Below are 19,953 nucleotides of genomic sequence, written 5' to 3' on the forward strand. Positions count from 1 at the left end.
GACAATGACCCCAAACACACCTCCAGGCTGTGTAAGGGCTATTTGACCAAGAAGGAGAGTGATGGAGTGCTGCGGCAGATGACCTGGCCTCCACAGTCACCGGACCTGAACCCAATCCAGATGGTTTGGGGTGAGCTGGACTGCAGAGTGAAGGCAAAGGGGCCAACAAGTGCTAAACACCTCTGGGAACTCCTTCAAGACTGTTGGAAAACCATTTCAGGTGACTACCTCTTGAAGCTCATGGAGAGAATGCCAAGAGTGTGCAAAGCAGTAATCAGAGCAAAGGGTGGCTATTTTGAAGAAACTAGAATATAAAACATGTTTTCAGTTATTTCACCTTTTTTTGTTAAGTACATAACTCCACATGTGTTCATTCATAGTTTTGATGCCTTCAGTGAGAATCTACAATGTAAATAGTCATGAAAATAAAGAAAACGCATTGAATGAGAAGGTGTGTCCAAACTTTTGGCCTGTACTGTACATATTCGTATTGAACCGTTCGTTAGCTTTTGGTTTGGTATGTATTACAAACCAAATGATATGTTAAGCTCTCCTATTACTTAAAAATAAAATATACAGCTTCAACCAGTGGTTTCCAACTGGTCCATTCTGAATGGACCGTAAGTGAGTTGTGAACGTGTCGAGTTTGTAAAACACACATCTAATTTTGAAGTACACTGAATAACTGGCACAAATTTTTAATTTTTTTTTAAGGTGCTGTTTCCTGTTGTAGAGTGAGTGAGTGAATAACAGTTAATAACAGAGCTAACAGAGACAGCAAACTAGCTTGACAACATTGCCAAATTTAAGTATGACACTGAATATATTAAACTCTGTGTAACTTGAACCAATGACTAAGGAGAAATCTGGACCCCATGGCTGGACCGGTTGGGATTCACTGGTTTAAACTACTGCGCTTGACAAGGCAGCCCGCAGCCCCGCACAAAGGAACCGCACAACCAGAACACTGTACTCCAGTGAGACCAGCCACACTAAGCTAGCTTGCTGCAGGATGGTTACTTATCAGTTGGTTAGTAACACCATTACTAACTACAGACATAAGATCCTATGATAACCTACAGGTCTTGTGTTTGGAGCCACTTTGGTTTTGCTGTGAATTATGAGGGCGATGGCAAGATGGATAAAAACACACCAAGCCAAAGACCGAGCCACAGCTATAGACTCTCCTTAGCAGCTAACCCTGTAGCACAGTAACATATGGGACCCCTTGAGCTGAAGCATAAGAACCATGGAGAGCTGCTGCATGGCTATGGGCTATAACCTTTACTTCAGCAGCTAAGGTTATCTCAAAGTACAGACCAACAGCAGTAAGCAGCAACTGCTGGCTAGCCAGGTAGCTGATTCTGGCAGACTGAAGACTGAAAGATACGTTAGTGACGGCTGTTTAACTTGTGTTTATATGATTGTAGCACTTAACAGGAATGTTTATTCATGCATTTTTTGGACTGAGAGAGCTCAGAGAGCTTGTGGAATGTAGCAACCTCACCACTGACACACAGTGAGCGATAGAAACGACATAAATACTACGTGCTGTAGTGTCAGCTCTAATGTCAGTAGTAACGAGGCACTTAGCTCCATCATTGTTCAAAGTAAAAAAGATCACACTTTATGATTTTAGTATAAATAAATAAATGAATTAGAGTAACATACAATTAAAAATAAAACATAAGAAAATAAAGGAAGATTCTCTAGCATTTCTACTATTCTCTAGCATTTCAAAAACACACCAAACCGTGACACCACTGTATCGTATCAAACTGTGAATTTTGTGGACCATTACAGCCCTATTATTTACCTGTACTTATATATATCTCTACGTATGCACTTAATTTACACTTGAACTCAAAGCACAGTGTGCAAACTTCTTAAATTTTTACCCTAAAATCAAAACATTTTCTTCTTTAACTCTACCTGAGCTACTTAACTTGGCATGTTCCACTTTGTTAAATACATTACACAGCACCTTCTTAGTGCTTGTTATGGTGATGCAAATATGGAATGCCTCAAGAAATTCTTGCAAAGTTGCATTAAGCATTATTTGCCCTTTATGTGTCATAGTAGGCTTAGTTTTAAGTTGTTGTCCAGCAGGGCTGTTAGATTCTGGTCGTTTGGTCAATATGCTCTTGTCTGACCAAGTTCTCATTGATCAGAAAATCACTGGTGATACTTTAATAAGGCTGTGTCTCCACCAAAACGTTTCTTTTCCCAGTTGGAAACAGTAATTCTAAAAGACTGGATTATAAAGCTTCCTAAAGGGATAGGATCACACCGAAGCCCTTGTTGGAGTGGCAGGATGCTAACATTAACTACTGGGCTAAAATTAGTAAGTCTCTCTCACATGCAGCGTTAACAGAGATATTTAACATTAGTAATGTTATGTTGTATAATACATTGTCAAACCCACAGTTAACTTATACGGTGTCCACTATGTCAGATTTTTCTCATCAGGCCTGCTCAGTGCTTGGCGGTGAGACACTAGCTGGATGCTCCCAGCAATACAGTGTGCAGTTTTTACAGATAATATTACAGTGGACATCACATTTATTTTTCACTCGAGGCATTCCATTTGCCCAAACACAGAGTTTACTTTCCCTGGGCAAGTGTTATTGTCAAACTCACAAGAAAATAGTGCTTTGGTGACAGTGCCCTGTGACCAATTTAGTTAATCTAGAGATAACATGCAGATATTTTTTGCCCATCAGAGTAGGTAGAATTTCAGTCGACCAGGAATTTTTTTGATTACAGCCCTCCAGACTGAAGTGCTTTGGTCCTCTAACTCTTTAGAAAATATCCATGTTTATTACCTTGTTTAATTAAACTCTCTGCCATAGAGTGGTTGTCTAGTTATTTATGAGAGGGTTGTTGGCTATAAGCAGCACAATGCTGCAGACTCGGGCTGATCCTCAGTGGGATCAACAGCGCCAGCAACTCTTTCAGTAAAACGGGATTCAGTGTTAACATGAAAACATTATGGGATGACTTATTTCAGCAGCCTAGTGAGGATGTTGCTTATGCAGATTCCAGCGACAAGGATGACAACCATGAACAGCAATGCGAAGCCACGCCGTAACACCAGTTGTGTTATCGACAGAACATTTCCTACTGTAGTGGTACTGGTTTTATTCTGGCCTTCCTCAGCATGCTCACAACTGGATGCAGTAACACTGATCTGGGGCTGGCTCTGATTTGCACCTGGAGGTTTGAGGGAAAACTTTAAGTATCAACAAAATACTGTTACATGAGGATGTTTCCATTTGGGTGTTGGAGCTTACCTGCATTTTCTATCCCAACCATCTCTTTTTCATCTTTCACCTGGACTCCTGCTCTCAGAAGAGCCTGATCAGAGACATTAAGACAGTTGTTAATAGCAGGTTTTAAAATATATCTCAGGACAAGTAAAAATTCACATTTTGGTCAAGGAATGTAGGTACGTACCTCTTCGGCAGCCTTTTTCCAATTCAGTTTATACACAAATGTGACAAAGAAAACCGACTGCAGTAATGTACAAATGGTCAGTCCTGTCCATAGTCCTTTTACAGAGATGAGAGAAGAGTTTTAATGGCTTTCCTGAATGTTACTTGACAGGCAGAGATAAGACTACATACAGCACTAATTGCAAAACAGTACATTAATGGATGATCTTACCTACAATACCCATGTTTGCTGCGAACATTAGGGACACACCAATAGGGACACCTATGAAATAAAACCCCACCAGGTTACACAGAGCACCAACTGACTGTTTTCCTGCTCCTCTGAGAACACCTCCAGTCACACCCTGTAGACATCAAACAGAGATTTGGTCACATTAAATTCTGTATGTCAATATTTGGTCTGAAATCTTGATGACTTGTATGACATTCTTTCTCACCGCAATAGCATCACCAACATGCAAGAAGCAGAACACGATCATGACGTCAGCAACCCTCTGTAAAATCTCTCTGAAACATGCAGATAGAGATTCTTGATTGACACAAAACGAGTTTTGGCAATAAGAGTAATCATGACTTCTTTAGTGAGATAAGTGTATATCAAAACATCTCCAACTGACAGATAAATACAATGAACAGTATGTTTGGGCGTATGTAGTTTTTCATTTGTTCAAGTCATACCTTCCTAAAATTTCACCGGGGTACACAATATATGTCAGTATTTGTGTGCAATGCTACCTAACACCCACACCCCCAACCAGCAAGTTTGCTATGTTTAGCAAGCTCTACAGATACAACTGTACATTAGGGCTGGGCGATATGTATTAGAAATAATACCACAATATTTTTTGGCTGTATTGCAATACGAGATGTATATCACAAGACTTAGAACTCCTCTAAAGTGCTGCAGATTTCAGGCACAGTATGAGATCGCTGCTTATTCTCGCGATATTTCGGCCGCGCTTTGGATAGCAGAGCTAGAGGGATAAACAAACATGGCAGCACACCGGTAAGGTAAGACAACACGTTTACATGTCATTTTCTATACGTTCTCTGACATTTATCCTAACAATATGAGGCGGTCTTTGTGGAAAAAAAGCTTGTTTAGTGGACTAACTTTGCACTTCATGGTATGCCCGTTCACTCACGTTTTAACAGGTCTGACGCTACTATGCACCCCGGCTGTATCTAGGCTAACGGCTAACATGCTAAATATTATTTTTATGTCACTAGTCACTTGAAACAAATTTAGGACGATAGGAGACAGGTTGAAATAAACCGAAATTTCCCTTTAAATACATAGCCTCTCCATATGACTTTAATATAAAGATGAGTGTCTCCATTTGGACTGACACCGTTCAGATTTCTAAATACCCTGGCATACAGTAATACCACAATACCATCCAACCCTAAAAAGCAGATAAGAAAAACTACATATAAGCAAGACCTTTCCTCCCATAATGAAAAAGGGATGTGTAATATGACATGACATAATAACATGACATCCCAGCCACTCCTGGCATATGGCCCTTCTTTTTGATTTTATTGAGCCTGAAGTTTGTTTTTTGTTTTCCTTACCACCATTTTGGCTAAAGAATGTTGTATGTCACTTTAAACTGGAAATTAAGTTCTTAAGCCTAACTGACATGGAACAAACAGGGCAAAAGATAGTTTATGGCAGACTCTGCAAGATGGGATAAATAGCTGTTTTAGCAGTGTTTAATGTGGCATTACCAATAAGGAGTTCAGTGCTTGTGAGTCAGCATGAAGATGATGACTTTGGTTAACATGTAACAACCTGGACAGTAATATTAAAACTAAGTTTGCTATGTCACATGCACTGAAAATAAGGAAGCACAAAATGGCTGCATAATGTGTCAGCACAAGACGGAGAAGGATATTGTGTCAAAGACTCTACTCACTGCTCTGATGTGAAGATGTATCCAATGACATCTCTGGCAACGCTGAAGCTGACTCCAACTAAACATGCAATTATTACTGCCATGGGGAAAAGAAACACAAAAGTTGTTAAGAAATTGAACACTGTAAGAAAAGTGTGTTTTGAACAATTAATATATTGAAATCACCAGGGGAAGAAGTGAACACAAGAAAGCAACTCATTTCAGATGGACGTTTTAAGTGTGAGAAGTGGTTTGTAGCTGAAAACTGCTTTATACGTCCAAACTGCGCCCTCAGTTTGGATGTATAAACCAGTGGCTTCAGTAGTGAATTCTAAATATAAAGTGTGATTACTTTATAAGTAAGTATGTTAAGTGCTAAGTGTGATTACATTTGTGTGTTAACTTCTTCTCTGATTCAGTCTGAAATATTTCAAGAAATCTCTCATATCTCTGGTAATGGATCAAAAGTTCAATTTAATTCCTCGCTCAGGCCATGCTTTGATTACATGCCAATCATAGTCTTTAAAATGAACATTCAGGCCAAACTGCTTGGCTTTTAGAAAAATATAACCAGTTCATTTTTTTTAACACTCCAGTGACTGGCATGCTATTTTAAAGTATTATTATGTATTTTCTGTTTTCAAATTACAGTGTTTTCATATACATCATGTTAACTGCATTGTTGTTTTTTTGTGTGGAGACACAAATATGCCCTTGATACAAATGGCCAATAAACTACTATCCCCTAAGCTCAAGTGAATGGCATTTCAGGAAACATGTTCAGTATAAACTGGGTCTTACAAGTACAGATAATGGGGACTTTGCAAGACAGCTTGGCCTGCTCTATGTTTCCTGCACCAAGAGCATTCCCAACCCGTACACTGGCAGCAACAGCAAATCCCATTGGACTCTGTGGGAAAACATATATACAAGTAATTACCAAAAGTGTATAAATGCTACACTTTCTAAATTATAATTTCACTGAAGCAATAGCCAACACACAGACAGATGGTTAGCGGTTAATATTAATACATAAATAATGGTGAGAAAAACATATATTACCATGTAAGCTATAACCGTCAACTCATAAACCACGGAGTGAGCTCCCAGCTCAGCCTCACTAATCACTCCGGCCAGGAATCCTCCTATTTCAAACATCCACCACTCCAGACAAAGCATGAGCATACTAGGGATGGCAAGCCGAATGAAGGGTCCCCACTCCTGCAGACAGTCCAGTGACCAACCTGTGGGTCAGAGGTATGTACATTAAACTGTAGAATGGCTTTCCTTTACAGTTTCACATTAGAGGTAATACCTGTGAGCAGTTGGTTATGCTAAAATCTCAATACAGACATGGATAGACATATGCCACTTTGAGATTTATGCTTGAAAAAAGATCCACAAGTCTAATGTTTGTAATTCTTTAAATACTACAGGTTAAAGTCATACAGAGCCCAGGTTGAAAGGGCCCTCTCAATCTTTCATTTCACACACATAAATAATTGTGCAAACTTTTAGTTCAAATCAGAAAAAGGCCAGGATAACCGTATTACTGCAATTTTTTCTAGTCTTATACAACAGCCTTCTGACAAATAATAGAACTTAAAAGTAAATCCTAACTTGGGCCAGATGCATCAAAAGTGTCACCTCTCCCCTGCACTACATTACAAAGTTAACAGAGTGTAACTAATCTTGTCAAACATTCATAACTGGAATGTCCACAATAGACAACCAATTAAGAAATTGTGTAAGACCAGGGACTTGAATGATGAAAGAGGATGAAATTACTAGATAGAATAACAGCCGGCCCACATTCCCTGCCTGAGCAGCACGTGTGCGTCACAGAGCCTCTTGTATATTTATTTTCTGTGCCAGAGTGAGCAGGTTAGAGCAGCCACACTACCCGCCTGAGCATTGCTGCTCACACGTGGCCTGCAGAACATCTAGAGCAGTGATTCTCAACTCAACTGTCCAAATCTGGGCCACAATAAAGTGCCAGATGGCCCCCTGCCCCAACCATTATTTAATTCACAATGATAATAACATAGTACTTTTAATGTAAGTAAGGTTCCAGCAAAATAGAGCTTGTTTATTAAAAAAGTGCCAGGGGAAGATCCCCTTTTTCCATGTGACATGTGCAGTTTCAGCAAAAAAAGACAGTGATGTAAGTGAATGATGTGAATGATGACAGTGAATGATGTCTTGATAACTGTAGACTTTTAAATGACTTGTTTTGGCTCAATGTGTGTGTTGTCTTGACATATATATTTGTTTCTATGTTGGTTCGTTAACTACTAGCTGTGGAACTAATTGCCCCTAGGGGATAATAAAAATGCTTGAACTTGAACTTGAACTGTATTGACTTTATATCACCTTTCAGTACAATTTCAATTGTCCCAGATGTGAAAACATACAAAAATTTCTTTTAACTCAACCTGTACAGTTGCATTTCAAAATAAGCCCTCTGACAACATGTCTGTCGACAGAATCCCTTCATTTGTTAATACTAGGCTTTTTATTGTAAAATACTGTCATGACTAGTGGTGTGGTGGTAATTGATCAGGTGGTTGTACTTCAAGTTAGATGGGTAGGTTACACAGGAGGAGGTGGGTATACTCTCCTATATACTCCAGTGGCTTTTTGGCTAACAGGTGGGTACACTGTAAATGGCCAGAAATAGAGGTGGGTATACCCCGTATACCTGCATATACCCCCCACTACACCACTGGTCATGACGTGTTGTTAATGCAGTGGCTAACAGGGATCCATGATTTAGTTGAGTGCCAGCTTTTAATTGTGAAAACACAGTCGTTACAGTAGCAGGCAGCTCTGCAGCAGCAATGCTGTCTGTGCACACACTGTATGTGTGCAAACTGCAGCAGTATAGAAAGGCAGCTGTCACGCACTACTCATGCAGGTAGCAAGGCACAGGTGTAAGAGAATTACACCTGTAACATCATAAGAAGAAAAGCTTACATTTCAGTCAGTTTTATTTTGTGGTGAAATATCTCAAAAGCAATGAGAAAACAACTGACCTGTCCATGTAGCCTTATGCAGTCCCCTCCAGCAGATGTAAACAAATAATAACACAGCCAGCAAATACTGTGAGATAGCATTGGCTGCAGCAGATCCACTTCAAGATAAAAAAGACATTACACTTAGAGAAAAGAGGAAAGTGTAGAAAGCACTATTATATTCACATTTTGTTGACAGCTGTTTATAGTTATGAAACTGAGCTTCATATACATCTTATGTCCAGATGATCTTTCAGAATAATATAAAATATGTTACTGAATAGTAACACACTGAGTTACAAGGTGAATAGATGTCTGTGTACAGTGTCATCCAATACAACAATCCAGTAATAAACACTACATTTGACAAATAACAAGAACTGTTGAACTGGACAATTGCTTGATTTAATTTTTAAGGCATATGTTACTCTTATGTTGAGTTGACATAGGCTTATAGGCTGTATGAGGGCTATGGTGAGAGAGAGTGGTGGAAAAAAAAACACACTGAGCCAAAGAACGAGCTGCTGCAAAGCTACAGACGTTCCGCAGCAGCTAACCCAGTAGCACAGTAACATATGGGACTCCGAGCCGAATCATGAGCCGCTGTGTAGCCACAGACTCTCTTTAGCAGCCAAGTCAGCAGCACACATATGGTTTCCCAGTATAACCCCCCCAAACCAGGGAACAAGAGCCACTGCATGGCTATAACCTCTCGTTCAGCAGCTAACGTTATCACAAAGTGGGCTAAAGAAATGACACTGATACTTTACACTCTAATGTCAGTAGTAATGTAGCATTTATATGGTAGTAGAGAGGTTACGTTAAGGATGGCTCAAGTGCGTCATTGAGCAGGCTTTTAGGCCCACCCAAAAAATCCTGGACACAGAAATTATTTAAAGACAGTTTAACTGTCTTAATAACATAATTAAGTGTTATAATAAATGAATAATTGGTAAGCTCTACTACAAAGTAATGATAAAATACTCACGCAACACCCATGTCCAGACAGAAGAGGAAAACGTAGTTGATGACTGCGTTGAGGATATTTGCAATCCCTCCAGTTATAACCTGAGGCCATATAATTCCCTGAAAACCACAGTATCTGGAGTCAGTATTTATTTGAATAACTATGGCCATAAACTTCAATATTAGTGAATGTCATTGCTGTACCTGATTTTGAAGATACCTCCCTTGCAGCTGGTACATGAAAGCAGCCTAAAAAAAGGAAATAGAAATCTGATCAGTGTCACTTTGGCATACTCTTGGCAAATATAGTCTTGTGAGTACTGATAAAGCAAAACTTGAAAACCTCTCTATGTATAATATCATTATCTTAACACACAGAGGTTTAGAATGCACCACACTCACCGGCAGAGCAGGCATGAAGATCATTACATACAGCTGGGAGAGACTACATGCAGAGAGACGACAAATAATTAAAACATAGGACTGTAAATATATATTGGATTTATAAAATGTGAGTCTATGAGTCATTAGGATTCATCCCCATGTGACAATGTTGGGTCTGGACCTAAATCATGATTCTAACTAAAAACGTATTAGATTACTAAACCAATAATTGTAAACTGCTCATCTATCTCATTAATAACAGTTAGAGACAGTTAGTGGACATAGTGAAGCATGTCGAAACTAAAATTAACACGTCATGGTTGTATGCCTCAGCATACAGTTAACTTTCATGTCTGTGAAGACATGGATGCTTCACACACATCTTCCCCCTGGCAGCACAGAAGATCACAATCACTACAGTTTCAAGGTGGACACCCAAGATTAGTAACCCCAATTCAGTATTCAGTAAATGTCTCTCTTTCTGTTTCTGAGATATGTTGTGGAGTATTATCCAGAAGTATTTTTGGAGAACATTATGATGTCCTTTTGAATATATAGTGTCATCCCTGCAATATTTTATCCAATTCTTGAGTTGAAACATTTCCTTAAGGAGTTTTTGAGGTATCAAGTTCATGAGAATGGCACGGATGGACAACCTTACATCCTAATACCTCCAGCCACAGCTATCGCCAGGACAGAGGCATAAAACTGCAAATATAGTGAGGCAAAACGCCAAACAACAGTGAATGTGATGTTGGCTTTTACTTTCATTTCCATGGGCAAAAGTTTTTACAAAGAGTAACTAACAATCCTGTACATTATACATTTAAGTTCATCAGGTGGTCAGAAATACAACTAAATGAATGTTATTGTTGATCCATATCTCCTGGATGCGTAATGAGCAACCATTTGTTAACATTTTCCATGACTATGTAAGTGACACTGTTGTGTTTACAGCTGGTGTTTGCTACCCCCAAGTGGCCAAAAAATTGAGCTAATACAGGTTTGATGTTGACAGATTGTCAGTTGAGATAAGGTCACATATCTAACAGTGTCAATAAAGTTATATGTTGCTTTAGGGGGAAAAAATGTATGGACTCATACAGAAGTAATTCCTCTCAATCATCACTTATGACCCACTAGAAGTGTGTATCTACAGAGACTCTGCCCTCTGCCTAAAATTTCTTATTTCGCTCATATTTTCCTGTGTTTGGAATGTTCCTTGGCACAGCCAGCAGGTGAGGTCAGGACTTTGTGAATAGGTAGCAACCAGGTGCCAGACAGTGAGCTGCATGCATCCAAGAGGAAGCTAGCGTCGAAAAACACAAATGTAGTTAACAACACTGAATCTGGGGTTGAATGTCACTTTAGTTGGCAATATTTTTTATGCACAGTGACTGCATAGTATACCTTTAAAGATATGCCAGATAAGGACTAAAGAATAGTGCTGCCTGTCAGAGAGCTCAGCAGATCAAGTCATCATTAATTTGTCACAAGAAATCATACAAGGTACAGCTCCAGTGAAATGAAGCTCCTGTCACCTGTTTCAACTTGTGTACCGTAATTAAGTCACTTTTTGCCTGTTCTTACATTACAGACTACTGCTTTATAATAGTCCAAGTTTCCAGACCGGCTGTCATATGTGTGTTTACAGCATTCCAGATGGTTCTGGTAATCTATGGTGTCTGATTGTGGAATGATTTAACCGTAGATTTGGGTTCAGTTTCTTCTGTGGTTTTACAATTTAAACCCACCACAGACTCTGTGAATTTATTGATGTCATCGGTGAAGTCGACAGTAGTTTCCCAGTTTATTATCCAGCACCTGTACAATGGCTAGCAGGATGCTAGTTCAGCTAGTGTAGGGTGACCATATTTTGATTTCCAAAAAAGAGGACACTCGGCCCGACCCCTACATAGCCTACTTAAATGATACTCGCAGCTTACTCAAAGATGCCTTATCATTTTAATATATTTAAAATTTATATGTATGGATAGAAAATTCAGTTATATTACAAAATAATATCTCTCAAAGACAGAAATTCAGATAGGCCCCAATCGGGGACACATACACACACTAGAGTGTGGCGATCCGAGCCCGATGGTACCCGACGGGTCGGGCCGGGTTTGGTCAAAAGTGTAGCTATAAATTGTATTCGGGCTTGGGTCGGATTCGGTCAGCTTTCAGTGAAAATGTAGTGTAAAAATTAAAATAAAATCCTATTGTCTGTCCTGTTTATTGCTTGGGCACTGTTATTTACGTGACAACACCTGAACACAACACACACAGACACACATTGGCTGTTTCTTTCTACCTCTCTCCTCGCTGAAAGTCTCAGACCTCCAGCCGCCCGCCTCCGCCTTGATTAAACGCTGAAAGTAAAATAAAAGAGGGAGACAGGTTTTTCCTATTTTATCTTATTTTGTTTTATTTCTCCCTCTCCTCTCGCTAGAAGCGTCGGACCTCCCACCGCCCGTTCCCGTCTCAAACACGGACGTCTCCCTCGCCGCTGAGCACGCCCGGCCTGTTAAATAGCCTGTAACCATAACAACTGTGACACAAACTCAGTGCTTTGGTCATTAAATAATGTCGGGCTCGGTTCGGGTTTGGACAGAAACTTGGCGGCGCTGTGGCCGTCAAGTGCCGCCCCCCAACACACACTGGCAGCGGCACGCAGCGGCACCGTCGACGTGTATTTGCCCCCACCAGCCCGCTAGGTGGCTGTACCTACACTAGTTGCCAACGGTTGCCAACTGCTAGTAACGGAAGAAGAAGAGGAAAAACTTTGAGGCAACAACAACTTGGATTTCACGGGTGAATTTCTTATCACAGTCGTCTTATTAAAATTTTGAAACAACCGGAGTTGATACTACGGCAGCCGAGACGTACTTTAAAGGCTTTTCTCGCAGCGCCGCCATGAGCGCCGGCCGCGCTGGAAATAGAGCAGGAACAGTCTCTCTTTGCTTTAACTGGCTAGACAAACCCTGAAACCTCTGTCAGAGGTCAACTTACTCTGGTAAACCAGGATTTCTTCCTCAGGCTTTGTGCGTGTTCCTACAAAATGAGGTGTTCAGTGCGTCATTTGACTCTTTGATCGTAAGCGTGCCACCTACTTCCGCCTTTAAAGAATATTTTAAAAAGTATTACAGTAAAAAACAGTAATGTTGCATCAGTTAAGGAGAGAGAGAGGAATGCTGGCAGAAAATGACTGAACTCTGTTTATTTTTGACAACTGCACATTGTACAGCTCTTAAACTATGAATTTGATGCAGCAGATTTAAACGTTTTCCTCGAGAACCACATTTACATATACTGATATTGTCCCATAATGAAGGATAATGAAAGGTCGTTTGAAGGAGTTATTCTGCATTTCATTTGCAAGTCAAGGTCATCCTGATAAATAATAGAGTTAACTATTAGCATATGCTACCTGTGATTTTGCATTTGCGTCACTGTTATACTGTAGGTTACTGTGTTAAAAAATGGGACACAATACATAGGCTACAGTAAGCCTTTGTGTAATTGCAAAGCTTCGATGGGTGGCATTTATGTAATGTTTCAGCTCAACAAGTTGGATAAAGTGCATTTAAGAAGTGCATTGACTATTGACTGCATGTGATGTTATTCAAAGGGGCAATAAAGGTGCTCTTTAGCAGATTTCAAGCCAAAACTTAACATAAACAGGTCCAAACCATGTTAGGTCTGCAGCACAAGTTAATGTGGAGATCTAGCCAGGTCAAAAAGAGAGCAACCTTTGTAGGATGGAAAACTCTGCCTTTAGACTCAAAATACCTTGCTTAAACACTTATCTCACTTCGTGGTACACCCCTCTGATTAGCTAGCAGAAGTCGGCAGTAAGAGAGTTAACAGGTTGTTGAGTTGATTTCCTAATCCTGAGAAGTGACTCACAGCTACACGGCAAACTCTTTCAATGCCAGCCAAAGAAAGCCCCATCAACACTTGTAAACTATACGTAAGAGTATAAATTTAGCCCAATTTAGCAAAGCTGACAGAGTGGCGACTGGAAATGTCTGCGCCCACATTATGTAGCCAGCACAGCATGATATCCACTACAGGGCCTAATGTCAGGTAAAAATTGTTAAACATGAATTCTGGGCTTCTTTAGCAATGCTCATCCAAGTTAAGCACATTTTACTGTGTATTAATAACGGACAGTACACTTTCCTATTCTACACTTGTTAATGTAAACAGCTTGTCAGTCTAGATGAGAAAACATGTATGGTAGTATTGCTAAAGGGAAGGATGCTGAAGGTAATGTTGTTATTTGCCTGTGCACTGCCAATAGCTGTGGCCAGAGGCATCATGTTTTCAGGTTGTCGGTCCATCCGTACATTCCCCTATATCTCAAGAACGCCTTGAGGGATTTTTTCAAATTTGAAAAAACGAACTGATTAGATTTTGGTGGTCGTTGGTCAAAGTCACTATGACCTTGTCTGTCTTATTCTCATGAATGTGATATCTCAAGGACAACTTGAGGAAATTTCTTTAAAGTTGCTACACACATTCACTTGGACTCAAAATTGATTTTTCTGGTCAGAGGTTAAAGGTCACTGTGACCTTGCATCTATCTTATTTGCATGAACACAATGGGCTCTAGTTTCCCAGACCGGGCGAGGTGGGGGCGCAGCGCACCTGTGCTTCGCCAACTGGGTGTAGCCAGGCGGATTTTGCAAGTTTGGCACACCGTGCACCTGGCGCACCTACTCCTCTTTCCCACCTCTGTCCCTCCTACCTGCGCAAGTCGGAAAGAGGGAGGAGAGAAGGCGTGGAGTGGGTTTTACACACATCACACCAATCAAATGAGCCCCTCTCCTCGCCCTTAAATGTGCCGCGTGAAGGCGTAATGAGAGTTTACTCAATTCGCCATGGCAGAAGAGAGCAGCAGTGTCAGACGGCCAAACTTCTCCCAGGAGGAAACTGATGTTTTGGTCCGGGAGGTCCAAGCTCGCAGTGTCCGAATATACGGAACTGCGAGCAGACCTCCATGGGCTGATGATGCAAAGGTAGCCTGGGAGGAGGTCACCACAATTGTAAATCAATGTTGCGTTTCTCTCTCTCTCTCTTTCTCTCTCGCAGTCTCACTCTGTTTCTTTTCCTTTGACTTTTCTAAGATGACAGATGCTGAATATATACTCCCTATCTGATGCTGTGGCTGTGTGTGGTTGGCTGAGAGGAATGTGAACTCATTAGTTTGCAGCTGTGTTAATCAAATCAGGTTGGGTTTCCATTACGCGTGCCAAACGTGCCAAACGGTGCCGATCCCCTTTGATCTGACATCAGATGTGACGGGACAGTCGATATAGAGATACATTTATGTGCTGATTGCAGATAGTTGCATTAAATAGTGTTTTTGGGGTATTTATTGCATCGTTAATGTGCCTGATATTCTGGAAACCTGCCTGTGAGGTTTTGGTTTTGACAGTGTGCGCACTGTCCACCGGTCAGCCAAACTTCGGCTTACACCAGCTGCGCTCCCCCTGCGCTGACAGTAGACGTGGTTTCAGCTGGCGAGCTTTTAGCGCACCTTCGGCGAAGCCTTTTGGCACGAAACTGTCACTGCGCCAAGCTGGATCTGTCGACACCTCCCCCTGCTGCGCCGCCACACCCATCTCAGCGCACCTCGATCTGCCAAACTACCAAACTGAGCGTGCCTTGGGTTGCGCTGCTCGAAACTAGCTCTGCGTGGGGTTCGCCACCCTGCGCCACTCTGCGCCACCCTGCGCTGTGCCGGGAAACGAGAGCCCAATATCTCAAGAACACCATGAGAGAATTTGTTCAGATTTGGCACAAACCTCTACTTGGACTCAACAAGGAACTGATTCGAATTGGTGGTCATAACTCACTGTCACTATGACCTAATCTGTCTTATTCTTGTGAACATGATTATCTCAAGAAGAGAATTGCTTCAATTTTGGCACCAACAGCCACTATCACTAAGCGATGAACTGATTAGATTTTGCCGGTCAATGGTCATAGGTCAAGGCTACTTTGACCTTACAAAACATGTTTTTGGCCAAAACCCAAGAATTGATGCATGCTAATTATGACAAAAAAATCACAAAAAATGTCTAATAGGTTAAAATGATGCAGTGATGACATTTTATATCTAAAAGGTCAAGGGTTAACTTCACTGTGACTCACAATGTTCTGCATAAAACACTTTTCTGGCCATTACTCAACATCATATATCATGAAAGGAAGGGGAAATATTTAGTCAGATACTGAATTGGTGACACTAATCTTGGGTACCCACCTTGAAACTGTGCTGATTGTATAGATCTTCTGTGCTGCCGGGGGGAAGATGTGTGTGAAGCATCCATATTTTCACAGACATGAATGTAAACTGTACCTGCAGTTGACTGGTGCATGAAGGCACATAACCATGAGGCAGTAGTTCCGGTTGGGATTATTATTGACTAACCTGGCGACTTCTGGGCTCTGTTTGACAGCAAGTAGGAGAACTTCAGTGTTGATGAGGACAGCCCAGCAGGGGAAACAGGCCAGCAACAGAATCAGAATCCCCCTTTGGAGAATCACACCCACACGCTTCAAGTTACCGCTCCCATAGGTCTGCACAAAACAGGGAGATGAACACTCAAATAAGCAGAGTTAGAAAACACCAAATCACACCAATAACCAAGGGTATGACTGGTCAAAGAAAACTAACATGATACAAAAGCTCATTGTTGAGCTGTTTTCAAAAGGACCCCAGGGTCTCTATTCATTTTTTTACCCCCATTAAAGGGTTTTTTCCTTGTCCGCTATGAGGGTCCAAAGGCAAAAGGATGTCATACGTTGCAAAGCCCTCTGAGGCAAATTGTAATGTGTGATATGGGACTTTATGAATAAAACTGAATATAAATCAAAGTGAAAGGACAACCTGTGTCTTGGTAAGTTAAGTGTACGAACAGTAAAACAGTGATTAATAGTTAAAAAGCAACATTTGGAGAGTTCACTACCTGAGATATTAAGGTATCACAAGTTAATGACAGACCAGTACCAATGGAGACACCAGTGACATTAACCACCTGCAAAAAGAAAAAATGAATATAATTCAGGGAAAAACATAAACTGTATATTTAAAGATAGATGATGTCAAAGCCAGTCCAAACCAGGCATGTGCAGAGGGGGAGGTTAAGGGGGCTTGAGCACCTGCCCCTTTGCTCCTTAATGTCCAAAGTGCCCTTCTGTCGAGGCATATTTTATGATTTTTTTTTGTAAAGGCCTGCTCGTGGTCTTTGTCAAAAAGAACTTTTAACAATTAACAATTAATAATAATAATACGTTTATTTTTGATTAAGGTATGGGTGCTATGAGTGGCCAAAAAGGACGAAGAAAGACCTGTATTTCGGCAATAATTTCTCACATTTGATATACCAAGTAAAACACTATTTTGCATGTTATAAGAAATCTAATTGAAATTTAAAGTTATTCAATTGTACTGTTGTTTTCTTTCTAAAAAGGGAGCTCTAAAGTTAAAATATCATCAAATATTCATATTTGACCTTTCATGAAAACCTTTCTTTTATAGGTTATCCAGCATTTCTAATAGATTCCTGTTTAGGATGACACTGACTACGACCATACAGAGGTTCATATTGTTTTACTGTACAGTTTTTGAGAAACTTAAAGGAAAGTGAGCTAAAATTTCATTATAACACCTTCATAATCTCATCATATTTGTCATAATTCTTGATTTCTTTATCAACGGGTGGGTGACAATGATAGGGTTCCATGTTACATTGTGTTTGAATATGGGTTGCTAAAATTCAGCAGGTTAGGCTGTAAAATATGTTCGTTTATGATATTTTAATTTGTTTGTTTTATTATTCCGTTTATGCCCCTTTTTAACTTTTAGCACCTGCCCCTCTAAAGGTCTCTGCACGGCTCTACTCCATTCCAAACACAGATAAGACTCAACAAAGTTTTCTCACCGCAATTGATAACGCTACTGCTGCAAGTTCAGTTTTCCCCAGGTGACCACAGAACACGGTGCTGATGAAACTGATCAGGAAGACCATCAACTGGGAAATGATCTGGAGAATAAAAACAAACACAAACGTCTTCTTCATTTTCTTGTGTATACAAATAAATAAATAAAACAAATAAAAACATGAGGCATCATAGAAAATGACCTAATAGATATCATTAGCCTTAAATATAACTATATAAAATATAACAAATATGTAACTGGTGAAGGATGTGTTTTTTATTTCGGCTTAGGGAAGGGATTACAAATTTAAGTGTCTGTATTTTGTATTTAGTTGTTTTTTTTTTTAAACATCAAAATTACACAATGTATCATAGCTAGAAACTGTAAAAACAGAAATTGAATTTTCAAGATTCGACGGTCCTTGGACAAACACTTCTGTTAGAAAAACAAAACAAAAAACATAACCGAAATCAAAGCTTACAATGGGGATATTTCATCAAAATCAAGCACCACAAAGGTGGAAAAAAAGGCTTTTTCAACTACAGGATTTCGTCTTCAAGTTTTAACTTTCAAACATCAAAGGGTAAATATTAAAATCAAATAACTAATTTATGGTAAAGGAAATATGGTAATTTATGGCACAAGGAAAAATAGACTATTTATGGAGAGGGTAAAAAAAAGCCACCCCCTTCCTCTGATGAGTAGCTTAAAGAACAGTCCCTTACAAGTTTTAATGTTTAAATATGCAAATAAAGCATTCACCTGTAGTGCCTTGCCTTAATAAGATTGTGCTTCATAAACATAACAAACGTCATATTAATACATAAATAATGTACAATAAGTCGGAGAAATGTGAACACATTCAAAAAACATTTAAGTAAAAAGTCTGCATTCAAAAATCAGTTGACATCATTGTTTCAGTTCAAACAAACTCTAGACTAAAGTGAGCCTTACCACCGGTCCCGCCAGTCTGAACAGCTGTACCAGCTCGTGTCGGTAGTCCGGCGGGATGAAGCCACACATGTTTTTCATGCCAGAACCCCAGCATCCAGGTGAAGCCGATTCACCTGCTTTTAAATCTTCCCTCAGTCCCTCACAGTTTTTAACTGGTGTTTTAGTGGAGCCGTCCATGACTGGGGTGTTCTCAGCTGACAGACCGCTCTCCTTTCAGCAGTGACAGACAGTATCAAACGTGGTGGGTTAAATATATGTGTGATAACCAGTCGGAGGATGGGTTACGCACGGGCTTCAAGAGTCTACGCCAACGGATCAGTTTGTGTGCGTCACTATATTTGCATAGACCAGGGGCGTTTCTAGACTTTGAGGACTTAGTCCGTAGGGATTCTCTGGGGGGGTCTGGCATCTTATTTACCTTTATTTTAGCTTAAACTACCCAGCAGGGGTGTGGGAAAAGTGGGACTGATTACCCGGCCACAGTGGGAGAGGGGTCCTCAATAAGCCTGGAGTCAAAATTTGGTTTAGTTTGCAATTATTAACTTGTAAGTAATAAGTTTCATGACTAATTTAAAAGTGGCTGAATAAATGAAAGACTGACCATGGTATAAAAAATGGAGGCACTCTGAGGCTCCTCTCACCCCTTAAACATGAATGTATCACTAATAATAATCCAGTGTAACTTGCAGGAGCACTGTTGCCACGAGTGTCAATTGCAAGATAACAGTAAATGCTAAATTATGGAAGAGTCATCAAGTCTGCAAACTGACTCAGTAATGTCCATTACTCAACAATGTTCTATCAAAAGTTGAATTTGAATTGAGTTGAAGTGAGGAAAAGCGCATTTATTGCTTTTTCATTTGTTAGGGAAAGGATGTGTTGTTTGTTCTTTCAAAGTTACATAGTTTTACTACAGTATAAGTACATTTTGCTAAAGGAATTATCTAAATAAATGCTTCAGTCTTAAGGCGAAAAATAGTTTAGTCCGTCCCTGTACTAGGTTTCATCTCTAAATGCAGCTAGAGCTAAGAGATTGACTGCTTATGCTGCTGGAGCAGCGCACTGTCATGTTTAGATTATTTAGTCTCTATATACAGACTCTACATTCAGTGAATGTAGAGTCTGTAGGCAAACCCCAGAGATCTTGCCTCTGGAAGAAGAGTGGAAGAGCCCTGGTTTCTGGTTGTAGGCTGTTTGTAGTCCGCGTGATATTGACCAATCATGTTTGAGCCGGCTGCAGTTGTTGCCAGGTTAAATGGTCCATGCGGTGAACTAACGAGGCGGAACATAATTGGTGTCACTGCAAACTCTGAATCCATCGCAATAGT

The 19,953-nt window shown here is 40.2% G+C and overlaps 1 protein-coding gene across 1 annotated transcript; it reads right to left on the reverse strand.

Annotated features, from left to right (window-relative positions):
- Positions 1 to 384: 384 nt before the first annotated feature.
- LOC117254840 (multidrug and toxin extrusion protein 1-like) lies at positions 385 to 19,386 on the reverse strand. The gene is made up of 16 exons (XM_033623271.2): positions 18,626 to 19,386; positions 17,673 to 17,774; positions 16,698 to 16,766; positions 16,160 to 16,308; positions 9,736 to 9,778; positions 9,538 to 9,582; positions 9,356 to 9,453; positions 8,389 to 8,486; positions 6,416 to 6,597; positions 6,155 to 6,263; positions 5,375 to 5,450; positions 3,893 to 3,962; positions 3,667 to 3,799; positions 3,457 to 3,551; positions 3,294 to 3,357; positions 385 to 3,213 (listed from the first exon to the last, which is right to left on the reverse strand). The coding sequence occupies exons 1-16, from the start codon at positions 18,800 to 18,802 to the stop codon at positions 3,002 to 3,004; spliced, it is 1,722 nt and encodes a 573-aa protein (XP_033479162.1). The 5' UTR covers positions 18,803 to 19,386; the 3' UTR covers positions 385 to 3,001.
- Between the last annotated feature and the right edge of the window lie 567 nt (positions 19,387 to 19,953).

The sequence above is a fragment of the Epinephelus lanceolatus genome, chromosome 3 (assembly GCF_041903045.1).
Source record: "Epinephelus lanceolatus isolate andai-2023 chromosome 3, ASM4190304v1, whole genome shotgun sequence".
NCBI lineage: Eukaryota > Metazoa > Chordata > Actinopteri > Perciformes > Serranidae > Epinephelus > Epinephelus lanceolatus.

Coding starts and splice junctions, on each gene's coding strand:
- LOC117254840 (XM_033623271.2), bottom strand. CDS start 18,802: ATGGACGGCTCCACTAAAACACCAGTTAAAAACTGTGAGGGACTGAGG. Junction 16,767..17,672: donor CAGTAGCGTTATCAATTGCG/GTGAGAAAACTT, acceptor TTCTTTTTGCAG/GTGGTTAATGTCACTGGTGT. Junction 16,309..16,697: donor GTGATACCTTAATATCTCAG/GTAGTGAACTCT, acceptor TGTTTTGTGCAG/ACCTATGGGAGCGGTAACTT.